Here is a 14,133-nt window from a genome sequence, read left to right as displayed (position 1 = left end):
CTCCAAGCATGGTTAAGTGAAGAATAGAGTCAAAAAGTGGACACTGACAGGCGCCATGAGTGCTTTGTTCGCCCTTTTCACTTTTCTCGCCTTCACCTCTGCGGCCGCAAAGCCCAACGCTGGTTTAAAAACGTGGGGACGCTTCAGCAGGCTGCCCTATCCAGGAGATAAGGCTTTCCTCTACGATACCTTCCCCAAGGGCTTCATATGGGCGGTGGGCACGGCTGCGTACCAGGTGGAGGGCGCCTTTGAGAAGGACGGCAAGGGGCTCTCCATTTGGGACACTTTTACGCGCGGTGGGAACCGGATGGCCACCGGGGACGTCGGCAGCGACAGTTATCACAACATCCACGCCGACATCCGAGCGATCAAGCAGCTCAGGGTCAGCCACTACAGGTTCTCCCTGTCCTGGTCCAGGATATTTCCCAACGGCACCCGCGGGAGTTACAACGAAATCGGCACCAACTACTACCGGACCCTGATCAAGAAGCTGAAGGAGATCCGCCTGCAGCCGGTGGTCACGCTCTACCACTGGGACCTGCCCGACCACCTCCAGCAGACCCTCGGCGGCTGGAGCAACCCGGAGCTGGTGGGGATTTTCAAAGACTACGCCGATTTCTGTTTCCAAACTTTCGGGGATGATGTGAAGTACTGGATCACAATTGATAACCCGTTTGTGGTGGCGCGGCACGGATATGGCACCGGGGTGGTCGCTCCCGGGATAAAGAACGACCCTGATCTCCCGTTCCGGGTTGGGCACAATCTCCTCAAGGTAAAGCTTTGGGAAGACCATACCTGTTGTTTTCCCCCCTTTGCCTTTTAGCCACAGAAATGTTTGCAGTTTAAATGTTCTGAACAACAATAAAGAATCTTCAGGGTTTTCTACATGAGGATCTGAAGCTAAAAGTATTATGATAGAAACAGAACCAGTAAAAAACAAAACTGGTTTCACTGTTATTATACATTTTTGATTATCATGCACTTTGTTAGTACAAATGGAGCACTTTAATAGTTTAATATATAACATGATTTTTAAAATCATCATATGTTTGGATAAAAAAAACTGAATATCTAGTACATTTAGTTCTCAAATGAGAAAAAACAATATTTTTCCCTGAATTGGTGTAAGAATCATAAAATGGAAATACTCCAGTAGTGTACAAGTATCTAAAATAACTTCATTCTCCATCATTTCTCCATCTGTCCGTCTCTCCTGCAGGCTCATGCAGCTGCATGGCACCTTTACAACCGCCACTACCGACCCCGCCAGCAGGGCAAGCTGTCCATGGCGTTGGCCTCTCACTGGATCAAGCCCAGTCGCACCCGCCTGGAAAGCCTGCGAGAGTGCCAGTGCTCCCTGGACCACGTCCTGGGCTGGTTCGCCCGGCCGCTGTTCATAGACGGAGACTACCCCCCCTGCATGAAGGCCAGGCTGGGCTCACGGCTGCCCTCCTTCACCCGGGAGGAGAGGGAGCAGGTGAGGGGAACAGCCGACTTCTTCGCCCTCTCTCACGGTGCGGCCCTGAGCTTCCAGCTCATCAACGACAGCCTGAAGTTTGGGCAGCAGGAGGATCTGGACCTGAGGATGCTGCTCTACTGGGTCAACGCAGAGTACAACAAGCCGCCCATCTTTGTGGTGCAGAGTGGCTGGTAGGTTTAGACGGTCTGTTCATTTGTCTGTGCTCTGGTGTTTGCTGGATTGTGGAAAACTTTCTCACTGCTGCTCATCACAGGTACGTCCTTGGCAACACCAAGACAGAAGACCCAAAACACATGTACTACCTCAAGAGGTTCATCGCAGAGGCACTAAAATGTGAGTAACGATGTCAAACGTTCACCACAACAACATGAGGATCCAGATTTTTTTCTTTTTTATGAGCATGAACCATTTTACATGAAACTGAAACCTGAAGTTGGGAAGCGTGTTGTTGACTTGAGTCTGTCCATCTGTCTGTGTTTCACACAGCAATCATCATAGATGGAGTGAATGTGATTGGATACACAGCCTGGTCTCTGATAGACGGCTTCGAGTGGCACAGGGAGTATGGCATCCGACGGGGACTCTACTACGTTGACTTCAACACTCCTGACATGAAGAGGGAGCCGAAGACATCTGCCACCTTTTACAGGTGCGTCTTATGATGGGATGAGTGGGGATCTGAAGTGAATTTGAAGGATTGAGTGTTTGAAGTTTATTCTTATTCTTTTGGAGCTGTGTGTAACAAAAAGCAATTTCCCCCTGGGGATTATTAAAGTAATTCTGATTCTGATTCTGATTTTGACGGAGGAGGCACAATATTATAAGTCTGTAGATTTGCAGAGATACTGGAAATTTCACTTGTGGAGTTTAAGTATCATACTAACAATAATCCTTTGGCACAGATGTCTTAAAAAGCTTAACATATTGCACTGTATTATCATTACATTGCCCCTGTGATCACTGAAGGAGCTGAGCACAAACTACTTCAACTTAAATGTAGAAAACATCTATTTTGGATAAAACTTCCATTGTTTTCTTCATCAAGTGGATCAACAAACTTCCTTATATGATGCTGGCGGTCACATAATCACTGTAAATAAAAGTTTTTGTCAATATCAAAGGAAGAAATTTGCTCTGTTTAACAAATTCAAACAAAGCCACATATTTGTCTGTTTTTTAGATTTTAGAGCAGCGATGTCAATACGGACATCATATTTTCAATATTTCAAATTCAGATAAGCTCGTGAGTAGTCAATGTGCAGCTACAGCGCTAGTTTTCACTCTCAGCACAGCTCCTCTGATCATTCATTGTTCCTAAAGGAACGTCATCCAGAGGAACGGTTTCCCAGAGCTTCCAGAGAACAGACCAGCACAGGGAGTCTTCCCGTGTGATTTTGCCTGGGGGGTCTCTGCCAACTCCATACAGGTATATGTGTCTGCTAAGGATGTGTGTGTGTGTGTGTGTGTGTGTGTGTGTGTGTGTATTAAAGATGAGAGGAAGGAGTGAGTGTACTGTAAGTTGTGGAGGGTCAAGCGTGCCAAAGGGCAGAGGTCTGATAATGAACAAGACACAACTAGAATACTTCCTCACAAGTAGAGGATCTTGAGAAAACATTAACAATGTACTAACTTCAGTATCAGCCTGACTAAGATTTAATGAAGTGTAAAGTTTTCTGCAAACTCTGCAGAAAGCAAAAAAAAAACATTTTGTATTTTACATTAATTCCACTTTTAGTGAATGTTGAAAGCTCAGCGTATCATTTATGTTAAACTGACAGATCTATTAGACTTAAAACATCTATTATCATCTTCGTTATTATCATTATTATTAATATTGTTGTTGTTGTTATTATGTTCTCTGATTTAGTGTAAAAATAGTACTGGCAGGTTCTCTCCTCCTTGTTTAAATCATGTGTATCACAAAATTTTTTACCTTGCAGTTTTGATGGTGAAAGTCCAGCTCAGAAACAGCCACGAGGATGAATCCTCCCTTAATCATAAACCACATACCCTCATACGTCTGTCAGCTGAAATAAACGGCACACGACCAACTGCTATTATAGAATTGTCCCATTTAGCCTTTACATGCATCTGTGTGTAATACCTGCAAGAGGGGCCCGTGGGTGCATGTTTACGCTGGCGTGTTTCCTCTCTTCATGTCGTAGGTGGAGACCACGCCCAGCCAGTTTGCAGACCCCAGCGTTTACCTGTGGAACATCTCCAACAAAGGAGAGCTGATGAGGCTGGAGGGCTTCAGCGCGCCGCCGTTACGCCGAAACGCACACTGTGCTGATTACGCCACCATCCGACATCAGGTATCCCTCTACCTGTCGAACATTTATCTAGTGATGGCTTTACTCACTTAAAAATGGGGATAGAGGAGGAGAAAAATGTTGCATTTAAGATTAATATTATTATCATTATATTTATGACATGTTCTCGTGTGGGAAGAGGGATCATGTCCTTGTTGCACCTCTAAAATAACTCTGTAATGCAAAAAAAACCAAACATTGCAGAACATTTTGTAATGGTACTTTTGAAGGTACAAACTGTAGGATTTCAAATCCTGATTTGCAGGAAGACTTGCTGTGATGTACTGTACAGGGTCACACTCCAGCAGCAAGGTTTCGCATTAAAAAGGCTCAACTTTCAATAGGTTTGTGTGTTGCTTCACCAGGGTGTAAACCAGTTCAAGCTGTGACATATTTATATCCTCCTCCCTCTCTTTAGGTGGATGAAATCCGACAGGTGGGGGTAAACCACTTCCACTTCTCCCTTAACTGGTCGGCTCTGGTGCCTACAGGTGACGTGGCTCGTCCCAACGCCACTCTGCTGGGCTACTACCGCTGCTTCACCCGTCAGCTGCTGCAGGCCAACGTCACGCCTGTGGTCACTCTGTGGCACCACACGCGCCAGCGCAGCAGCCTGACGGGCCCGCTGGACACCGCCAGCAAGTGGCTGAACAGGTCAGACGCAGTGACGATTACAGCAGGGTCAACGCTATTTAACTTCATGATAGCTGAAGGAGGAGAAAACCTCCTGAGTCTGATGTCAGAGAGGCTCCCCATCTTCTCAGTGCTCATATTTAAAGGCCACTGTCTCATTTGAGTTTAGATTTTAAAATATCATGAGTGCTGAGCAACAACAACACACAGAACTAATAAACATCCATCTGCATCAGGTATGGTTTATCACAGTGTTACAATAGTTTGCAGGCTGCTCTCCTGCAAAAGTAAACATGCAGCAATATTTCAGGAACACTTTGTCCTCGTTGTCATCAACTTGAAGCCATGTTTTCATCACTTGCTGCCACGGTATCATCTTACCTGGTCCCATAATGAAGAGATATCGCTACACCCAACAATAGCAATGTTTGAAATGTCTCAGATAATGGAACAATCTGATGTATTGGCATTTTTAACCTGTTTAGCACAACATTTAGTGTTTTTGTAACACACGTAAATAGATCTCCTAAGATTTATCTTGCATATTGATCATCATTTAACAGTGTTTTGTAGTATATGTTTGTGATAGATTGTGATGACTTTCCATGTGCCTGATAAAAATGCAATAATGCGTTTTTTTTTTTCTCAGGAAGACTCCAGAGGCATTCGCAGACTATGCCAGACTCTGTTACAGAGAACTAGGTGCCCATGTGAAGATGTGGATCACCCTGAATGAGCCCAACGATGAGATGGTGAGCTACCAGGAGGGTCATCAGATGCTGCGGGCGCACGCTCTGGCCTGGCATGCTTACGACCGAGAGTTTAGACACGCGCAGGGAGGACAGGTCAGTAGAACTGAGAGTGCTGAGATCGACTGATAATGTCTCAGAGGAATTTCTTTAATTATCACATTTATCTGAATGCTTTTATTTTGTGTTGTCCCTATATACAAGTAGTGTTTTTTTTTTTATGTTAATGGCTTCATACATGTCTTTTTAAATGTTTCACCAAAATCATCTGCAAGGACCGTTATCATGGAAACATTTGCTGCTTTGAGGAGTTTCTGCTGTTTCATTCTTGCACGTCTTCTTGCATCATTTTACATCATTACATCATTTAACAGCCATCTTTTGCAAATACTGCGACCTCTTTTTGTTGGACCATCATGAATTAGGTACAGGTTGAATCACTTCAGGCAACAGGAGAGTGAAAATGTGCCTGTTCTACATGTTTTGTGCTGTGTGTCTCAGGTGTCTCTGGCTCTGCACATGGACTGGGTGGAACCAGCTTTTTCATTCAGCCGCGAAGACGTGGAGCCGGCCAAGAGGGTTTTAGACTTCTGTGTTGGCTGGTTTGCAGAGCCGATCTTTGGCAGTGGGGACTATCCTCTGGGAATGAGGAGCTGGCTGCGTCAACTCAACTCACTTGAGTACGAATACTTCATTTATACTTCTTACACAAATAGAGCCACTTTGTTATCTATAGAGTAGGCTTTGTTGTTTATAATCACAATTAAGAAACGTTAACATATAATCTAGTTTCTGTAATTTGATGTATTTCTAGTTGTAACAGGATTTAGGGGATTACTGGGATTATTCAGAGCTCTAATATGGTGGGATATCAATAAGGATTGGTTTGGTAGGACTGCTGAAAAACCTGCTCTTGTTTTTATTAGATGGAATTTTAGCAATGCTTTCAGCATGGCTCTATGGTCTGTCAGTCAGTCCCCTCTTCAATATCTTAACAATTATATATTGCCATGAAATTTTGCACCGCATCTATGGTCGCCAGAGGATGAAGCCAAATGACTTTTCACCACCATCAGCTCAGAGTTTCAGTATGTTAAGTGCTCTGGTTTATGACCAAATACCTGCAAAACTACTGACATGCATCAGCATGAATTTTTAGCTGAATAGCAAATGTTAGCACACTTTTAAACTACAATGGTGAAGACAGTAAACATTATACTTGCTAAAAACTCAGCATTGTCATTGTGAACATATCAGCATTCTGGCATTAGCATTTAGCTCAAAGCACTGCTGTATTTTTTTTCAACAACATAACATTATCTTGCGGGGGAGGGGGTTGTTTGTTCAGCTGTTTCACATCTAAAGTTTCAGAGCGTTTTTTTATCACCAACTATAACAGAATGTTATTGGAATGACAGATAGAATCGAGTATTGATTATCCAAGTTGTGATTTTCAACCAAACACTGAATTAAATTGAAGTCAGTAGGTTCTGGGGTGGAAATCAGTTCAAAAGCTTATGGAATCATTTGTCAGTAATATTGAATACACGCAATTAATAGTTAATGGGGCAGATGCTTCTGTTATATCATCTCCTACATAAGATGCCGTCTTTTCTGTGTGTGTTTCCACAGCCTTCCAGTCTTCAATGAGGAGGACAGACAGCTGGTTAAAGGGACGTATGACTTCTTTGCCATCAGTCACTTCAGTACCAAGCTGGTGACACACGCCAAGGAAGACTCGTAAGAGAAGATCATTCTTTTCCCTTTATTTTGATAGTGAGGTAAGACATGCAAACGGGGAACAAGAGGATAGAGAGAGAGGTACGACATGCAAGAAATAGATTGAAGGTCCCTGATAATAATCGAACTAGTGACTATAAGAAGTCTTAACTGTCCCAGTGTTAGAGGGCAAATATGTTGCGCTAATGTAGTGATCCAGCTAGCATTTTAAAGCCGTGAGATGACAACTCATAGTGAAAATGTTTCTTAGTTTTTTCACTTTTGAATAATACACTGCTTTGGTATCATCTCCATGCCTGCAGGTACACCTACACGGCAATGCTAGAGGTCCAGCACATGAGAGACACCACGTGGATCATGTCGCCAAGGCCTGTTGTGCCCTGGGGCCTGAGGAAAGCCCTCAACTGGGTGAGACTGCAGGAGTTTGGGTCACGGTTTGTTCAGGGGCTGATTGTGATGCAGACTTTGAGTTACTTCGTCCGTTGTTGTAGGAGAGGTTAAACTTTCGACAGATAATAGAGAGAGGACAGTAATAGCAGACATTACCCACAGAATGTGACCTCAGTGTGACTTGAACACAAAACCCTCTAATTTACAAATAACCTTTGCACCACAATGTCTGCGTCTACGTGAAGTGTTTTCATACAAAGTGGATGGAAACACTCTCAAGTTCACTGTCAGACTTTGATAGAAACAAAGAGATAAAAACTGGCATTTCTCTCTCTGCTGTGTAAGGTGAAGGAGCACTACAGTGATGTACCCGTCTATGTGATGGCTAATGGGGTGCAGGAAGACCCAGCTCGCTTCAAGGACAGCCTAAGAGTCTACTACCTGTACAACTACATCAACGAGGCACTGAAGGGTGAGACTACACACATCTAGAAGTTGAGAATTTACAGTATTAATGCAACACTATAATAATGTTCATGGGGTCTGATTACTGTTATCACTGCATTCGTGTGCGTAGTGATTGTTACTTTCAGAGGTGACTGATGTTTTCCCCTTACTGGCCTCTGCAGAGCTTAATAATTAGACAGGTGTTCAGGTCAGCGACCCCGGAGAAGTCAGCTGGCTCAGAAAACACACATATGCACACACAAAAATATCAACAGAGACACACACTCTACACTGAAAAGTTGAGCCAAGGTAAGAGGCCAGTTAGTTGTCCTTGTACGGTTTATTGGCTTACACTCACTTACCAAGCACTTTGAAACCTTGCTGTGTCACGCTGTGATGTGCACATGTACCATCATGTTATTGTATGTTGTCGTGTGCTGTGTCACCACTAAGCGGCAACCAGCCACAGAAAACAGAAAAAGTATTTTGTCCACTGACATTTACACTCCACAGACCACAGAAGTATAATGCACATCAGCAATATGTGTTGAATGCTCTATGAAATCAAACCAACTATGAATGATCAGGCCACACTTTTGAATATTTATGGTGGGTGGAGGAACTATTAGGGAAGCTGATTCAGGCCAGGAAAATAAATATATGAACAAATGAAATACTAATACATGTAATATAGTTGTGACATAGTAAATAAAACATGGGAATTCATGTAATTCTGAGATAATTTTCATAAAAAGCATTGTCTGCAAATCCTACTAACTTCTTATAAACATGTCATGATTATAAAAAATTATTTTTTGACATGCTTTGAGTGCCAAAGTTATTTTACACAGATGAATACTTTTGGTAATTTCTACATCAATTTTGAATCTACAAACAGAGGCTTTATGTTCTATAACACTTTATATTAACATTTATAAGTAGTATTTAACATTTAATAAATAGCTTATAACACACTAATGTAGTTGGAAGCACATTTAAGGTCTTGTATTTAATATAATAATGTTATTTATTGATGTAGCTGTCAACAACTTTAAATGTCACACTCCAAGCTCACCACCTCACCTTCATGTGCACACGTTAATGAATCCTCCCTCCTCAGCGTACACTCTGGACGGCGTGAACCTCAAAGGTTACTTTGCTTACGCCCTGAGCGACCAAAGGGACCCAGGGTTCGGCTTGTACGGCCACGTCCACGATGAGGTCATCGTCAAGGCCTCTCTCTCCAACTATCGCAACATTATCCAGCACAACGGCTTCCCCATTCAGGGAGCGGCGCCCCAGCAGTGTCCCAGCATGCCTCAGCCCTGCCTTGGCTGCCATGTGCTGGTCAAGAGGCCTGTGGTGGGCTTCCTCACCCTGGTAGGTTCAGGGGTGCTGATCACCCTGGGACTCATCATCTACTACACAGCCAAGAGACACAAGGAGTGCTACTGATGGTTGTGATGAAATCAGTGACACGCCAGACCAAACTGTCTAATTCCAGGTAAAATGCATCCGTCAAATATACAATGAACATAATAAAGAAGAAGACCACATGATTAACTTCTGAAAAACAAATTACCTAATTTTTGAAACTCTTTGCAAAAGCTGTACACCATCAGTTCCAGATGATGGTGTATGTCACAGAATGGCTTTTTTCAAAAACTGAAATCATGTTTATTTCCACCTGTGTGTATTTTAAGTATTTTAAGATTTTTTTTTGTCTTATTTACGCTAGTTTGTGATTGTAATTATTTGTTTGTATATCCTTAGTGCTCAACTGACAATAAATTTGCTAAAATAAGGTGAAAAAACAAACGCTGATCAGGCTGGGCAGCTTTGTTGTATTAATCCGTTCTCTTGCACTCTCTCCATGTTTCCAGTCTGTTCTCACATACTGGGAACATTTGAGCAACATCAAACAGTATTGCAGGCGGTGTCATGTTAAAGAATATCCAAATGCCACTCTCGTCAAGCTGATCATCATAATTTCAGGTAAAGGGTCTGCTAGATAACACTGATACATACATGTTATAACAAGGATTCTGTTGTATGTCAGTTCGTGGTAGCACATCCATAAAGCAGACTTGATCATTTATAAACAAAGCAATTTATTGTAATGTACAGATGTAGATTTTTTAGGAACACATCTCTTGTCCTTGCAGTATATTTTGAATGCTACTGTCACTATCACAAATCCTCTATGTGAATAAAGTGTTTAACACCACTAGAGCGACAGTTCATGGTTTACAAACTGCACAGTGCTGAGGTGTCGGCCAACAATTAATGGCACCAAGCCACAAACTGTTCCAGATTCATTCTGGGGTGAGCTGTGTCAGTGTCGCTATCATGCCTTAAAGAGCGCAGCTATGAATCTGCAGTAAGTCCACTGAACGTCTTGTTGGCGCAAAAAAAGGAAATCAGTGACGGCTGCTTTACTCCCGTCAAGAAAAGTCCCCTCAGAGTCAAAACATCATGGCATCGAGGCCATCCTCCATGAACTTCTTGTACATGGCCATGAACTTGGCGGTGAAGGCCTCAAGGTGGTAGATGGCTTTGTTGCCGAGCTGCAGTCTGTGTTCGTAGTAGGCCGCCATGTGGGCCACCTCCGTCTTCAGCTGGCCATCGCAGTTACTCAGCAGCTCTGTTACCAGACCCTGTGGGAGAAATGGACAAGGAAAATGAATACTAACTACCTTAAATATTACTGTAAGGCTGCGACTACCAATTATTTTACAAATCAAGTAATTTACTGATTATTCCATTGATTAATAGAGTAATTGCTCTTTAATAAATTGCTTTGTTTAAGAGCAATAGTAAATAAAAATGCAGAACTAGGTTTTCTTGTTAGAAAAGTAGCATTTTTTTGCTTAAATTACACACATCATCTGTCTAAAGTAAACCCATTTAGTGTATTTAAGTGCCGTATTACACTTCGGGTTTATTTTGCTGAAGCGTTGACACTGTGCTATTGCGGTAGGTTACTTGAGTTTTACAATAGACACAAATGTCGACACTTTGTTTTCTCTGGCCAGTCACTTCTCTTCGCCCCTCCCCATTTTCTCTCTTCTCCTCCAGTGTCCACAGCATAATGTTATATATTGTAATAATCATATATGTGAAACATAGTGCTCTGTATTTAAATATCTGGATTAAACAGTGCAAAGAATCATTGCATCAATGATCTTTAGTAATCAAGTTACTCGAGTTTCCCAAGGAGCAGTTTCATCACTTTGATGGGAGATGAGGTGTAATAAACGGTACCTTCATAATGATTTCAGGAGGGATGCAGTGAGTCAGCAGCTCGTACAGCCTGGCTCGCACCTCCAACAACCTGGAACAGAGACAGACGGGGATCCAGCATACAAATATTCTGTTCTACAAATTACAAAACTATTCTACAAAGTCTGATTAACTTTATTTACTTGCTAGCAGAACCAGCTAAACCATTTCCCTCTCCTACCTCTGAGGGCTCTGCTGGCTGACGATGGCATTAGCCGTTTCTCTGAGGTAGACTTCCCAGTCCGTCTGCGGGACGTCTTGGTCCACTGAGAATGGATACCTGGAAAAGATCAACACAGGCTGAATAGACAATTATTCTTTTGTTTATATTCCATACTAATCTACATATAATACCACAAAGGGATGATGATACGTTTTGTGACAACTTACTGCTGTACTCTGCAGGCCTCACACATCAAAAGGGCCTTGCGGAGATTGCGACCAGACTTCTCAGTGATCTGCTTGGCCAGCTCAGGTGGAAGGAGCAGACCCTCCTTTTTACATACTGATGTTAGAACATTGCAGACCTGGCCAACAGGAAACACAGTCAAAAAACAGTGAAAATATCTTCATTGTGACTTAACTTGAGCACCAAAGTTTAGGCATTCTAATATGGTACTTTCAAATCTAAAATATATCATCTCCATCTTGCCTCTTCTGTGCTCGGCAGAGGAACTCTGATAGCCAGACAACGGCTCCGAATTGGCCCAATGACTTTGGAGGTGGAGGTAGAGCACAGAATAAGTCGGCAGGTGCCCATGTACTTTTCCATTGTCCGGCGCAAAGCATGCTGGGCGTCCTTTGTGAGTCTGTCCACCTCGGTTAGCAACACCACTGCCAACAAAAACGTGCCAATTACTACAAGAGTAGCAGTCTGATATTAGAAGAAGAAGAAGAAGTTGTCATCAGGGGAAGCTAGTTCATAGAAAAAGGATGATCCTGATCTTTGCTCTAGTACACTAACCAGCATTCCCAGGTTAAACTGCATCTTTCCTACCTTTGAACTCCCTCTGGGTGCCTGACTGGATCTGCTGAGACTGAGCCACAGTTTTAATCAGTTCTTGAATCACCACACGGTCCTGGTTTCCAGCATCGCTGTACGACACAGAATAGAAACGCTTAAAGCCCAACTGAATTTAAATTGCATTTTTTTTTTGCCTGCTACAGACAAAATGTAGAATCTTTTTAGGCTACACATATTGATAAATTCTTAATCTGCAAAGTATCATCAAATAAACTCCATACTTTAAATGTACACAGCATGACGATGCATCTATATGTAGAGATTAAACGGCTACTCATTAATCTCTTAGTTACCTTGGGTTGACTTCTAAGTGGTAGTTGCTGGCTATTGTGTTAACCTCAATTTTCTTCTTAGAGGGAGCCTGGAGACCAGAAACACAAATCAGACACATTTGTTTGTGAACTCCTGAAGCCAGAGATGAGGGACGTCTGGAGAAACTGCATGTGAGTAGTGTGCTGTGAGGTTTGGTGACTGCCTATCTTATGATCTCCCCTCTCACCACGATGGTCTGGTGCTCTATGCGAAGCTTCTCCACCCCTGGTCCGTACAGCTCCCTCAGCAGGCACATGATGCGGGTCTTCTTCCCGGCGCCTGATGGACCATACACCAACAAGTGTGGGAAGTCGCCACATTGAACCTGAAACAAGCATTTGCAAAGAGGTTTTGCTTAACAGTCACTGGTGGACGAAAATTAGCTTTGTTTAATCCAAACAGCGAAATGATTCAAATACAACACGGCGGACACAAACAAACTATCTTAACTCAGTGGTTCAGCAAATTATATTTACACTTAAATGATATGACAACAAAGATTTGTCAGCACAATGAATCCTTTCTCTGGGTAGCCCGTGTTGATATTAGCATTTATAGACTATGATGCTAATGCTAACGTAGCCTCAATATACGCAGTCAGGATACTTGAGGTTGTTTTTCTCACCAGGTTTTTCAGCTGAGTCGCTTGTTCTTTGTGATAGTCGAGCTTCCCGAGGGAAGTCGGTCGGTATTTGTCCACCCACAGGCTCATAGTGTTATGAACTTAGTAACGATTGACCTCCGTGTTGACAGCCTGCAGCCAGCTAGCTACTCTCCCGCGAAATATTCCAACCTGTCACTTAGACCGCGCTGCTGTTTCCGCCTCTCATACGGAGCGTCGAACGGGTCAAAATTCATATACGCGAATGGTAAATAAACCTAACACCGTAAGTACTCCGCTTGTGAAAATCTTTTAATGGCTCCAGACTTAGCGTTCCCTTTTCTTCTTCCTTAACTTCATTCTGAGTACTTTATTTAAAATGTGTTAGTCTCCATAGCACTTTATTAGGCAGTGCTCTAGTCATGTTGTCATGGTGAAAACTGGTGGTTTGTGTCAGTGTGTGTGTGTGTGTGTGTGTGTGTGTGTGTGTGTGTGTGTGTGTGCTCCTCCAGCAGCCCTTAAGAAATGACCTCTAACAGTGTCACTCTTTCACAACCTGTGTTGATATGTGCAGGTGTAAGCAGAGATTTGTGTTTACACAACTCAGGGCAGCCCTGGACATCTTGTCTTGCTGGGAGAGGGCCCAGGGAAGGACGAGGGGTTAATAGGCAGCTAATTCCTTCCCCCCACTGGCAGGTAAATCTGGCCATATCCTACATGTACTGGGAGGGATAGCATCTTTTCATTGTTGCAGCAGATTTGCAGGCGTTTACACTGAAGACAGGCTACAATGAAACAGTCTGATGCCGCAGAGGAATGTGAGACAGTTAATCCCATGCAGCAAAAACAAAAGCTCACAATGTCACCATGCCGGCATCCCATCCCATCAGGAGAAGGTGTGAGCTGGTAATATTTCGGAAAAGCTTATCTTGTGATTATTGGTAGCATGTGCTTGAGACTTCTTGAGTTTTCTAGTAAAATGCCCCTTTTCTGTGGTCACTGTCTGATCGACACATTTGTTTGTGCAACAGTCTGATTTTGGGCCATACAAAAAGAAGAGAAAATACTACATTCTTTAGTTTTTTGCTCTCCCAGCATGCAAGAAAGCGCAGAATTTTCATTTCATGTTTTCTGTCAGTGACAGAGTTTAAAAAGTACATTTT

At 42.9% G+C, this 14,133-nt stretch overlaps 2 protein-coding genes across 2 annotated transcripts; one reads left to right on the top strand and one right to left on the bottom strand.

Moving 5' to 3' along the window:
* kl (klotho) lies at positions 1-9,847 on the top strand. The gene is made up of 13 exons (XM_070843711.1): positions 1-772; positions 1,220-1,650; positions 1,734-1,813; positions 1,967-2,129; positions 2,801-2,906; positions 3,646-3,795; positions 4,211-4,446; positions 5,075-5,270; positions 5,676-5,854; positions 6,807-6,914; positions 7,217-7,322; positions 7,650-7,776; positions 8,872-9,847. The coding sequence occupies exons 1-13, from the start codon at positions 56-58 to the stop codon at positions 9,204-9,206; spliced, it is 2,934 nt and encodes a 977-aa protein (XP_070699812.1). The 5' UTR covers positions 1-55; the 3' UTR covers positions 9,207-9,847.
* On the bottom strand, positions 9,846-13,148 carry rfc3 (replication factor C (activator 1) 3). Its single transcript, XM_070843712.1, has 9 exons — positions 12,995-13,148; positions 12,557-12,694; positions 12,351-12,418; positions 12,031-12,128; positions 11,686-11,867; positions 11,424-11,560; positions 11,215-11,313; positions 11,016-11,085; positions 9,846-10,408 (listed from the first exon to the last, which is right to left on the bottom strand). Exons 1-9 carry the CDS (start codon positions 13,079-13,081, stop codon positions 10,217-10,219), a joined length of 1,071 nt encoding a protein of 356 aa, XP_070699813.1. The 5' UTR covers positions 13,082-13,148; the 3' UTR covers positions 9,846-10,216.
* Positions 13,149-14,133: the final 985 nt, after the last annotated feature.

This window comes from Pempheris klunzingeri, chromosome 14 (assembly GCF_042242105.1).
Source record: "Pempheris klunzingeri isolate RE-2024b chromosome 14, fPemKlu1.hap1, whole genome shotgun sequence".
NCBI classification, from domain to species: domain Eukaryota; kingdom Metazoa; phylum Chordata; class Actinopteri; order Acropomatiformes; family Pempheridae; genus Pempheris; species Pempheris klunzingeri.
Note: the sequence above shows the minus strand (reverse complement) of the source record. Positions and strands in the feature narration are given on the sequence as shown.

Excerpts from the sequence above, each read along its gene's own strand:
- kl (XM_070843711.1), top strand. The coding sequence starts at position 56 with ATGAGTGCTTTGTTCGCCCTTTTCACTTTTCTCGCCTTCACCTCTGCG. Across the intron at positions 1,651-1,733 it reads TTTGTGGTGCAGAGTGGCTG|GTACGTCCTTGGCAACACCA; the intron begins GTAGGTTTAGAC and ends TGCTCATCACAG. Across the intron at positions 2,907-3,645 it reads TCTCTGCCAACTCCATACAG|GTGGAGACCACGCCCAGCCA; the intron begins GTATATGTGTCT and ends TTCATGTCGTAG.
- rfc3 (XM_070843712.1), bottom strand. The coding sequence starts at position 13,081 with ATGAGCCTGTGGGTGGACAAATACCGACCGACTTCCCTCGGGAAGCTC. Across the intron at positions 11,086-11,214 it reads AGCCAGCAGAGCCCTCAGAG|GTTGTTGGAGGTGCGAGCCA; the intron begins GTAGGAGAGGGA and ends TCTCTGTTCCAG. Across the intron at positions 10,409-11,015 it reads CTCCTGAAATCATTATGAAG|GGTCTGGTAACAGAGCTGCT; the intron begins GTACCGTTTATT and ends TTTCTCCCACAG.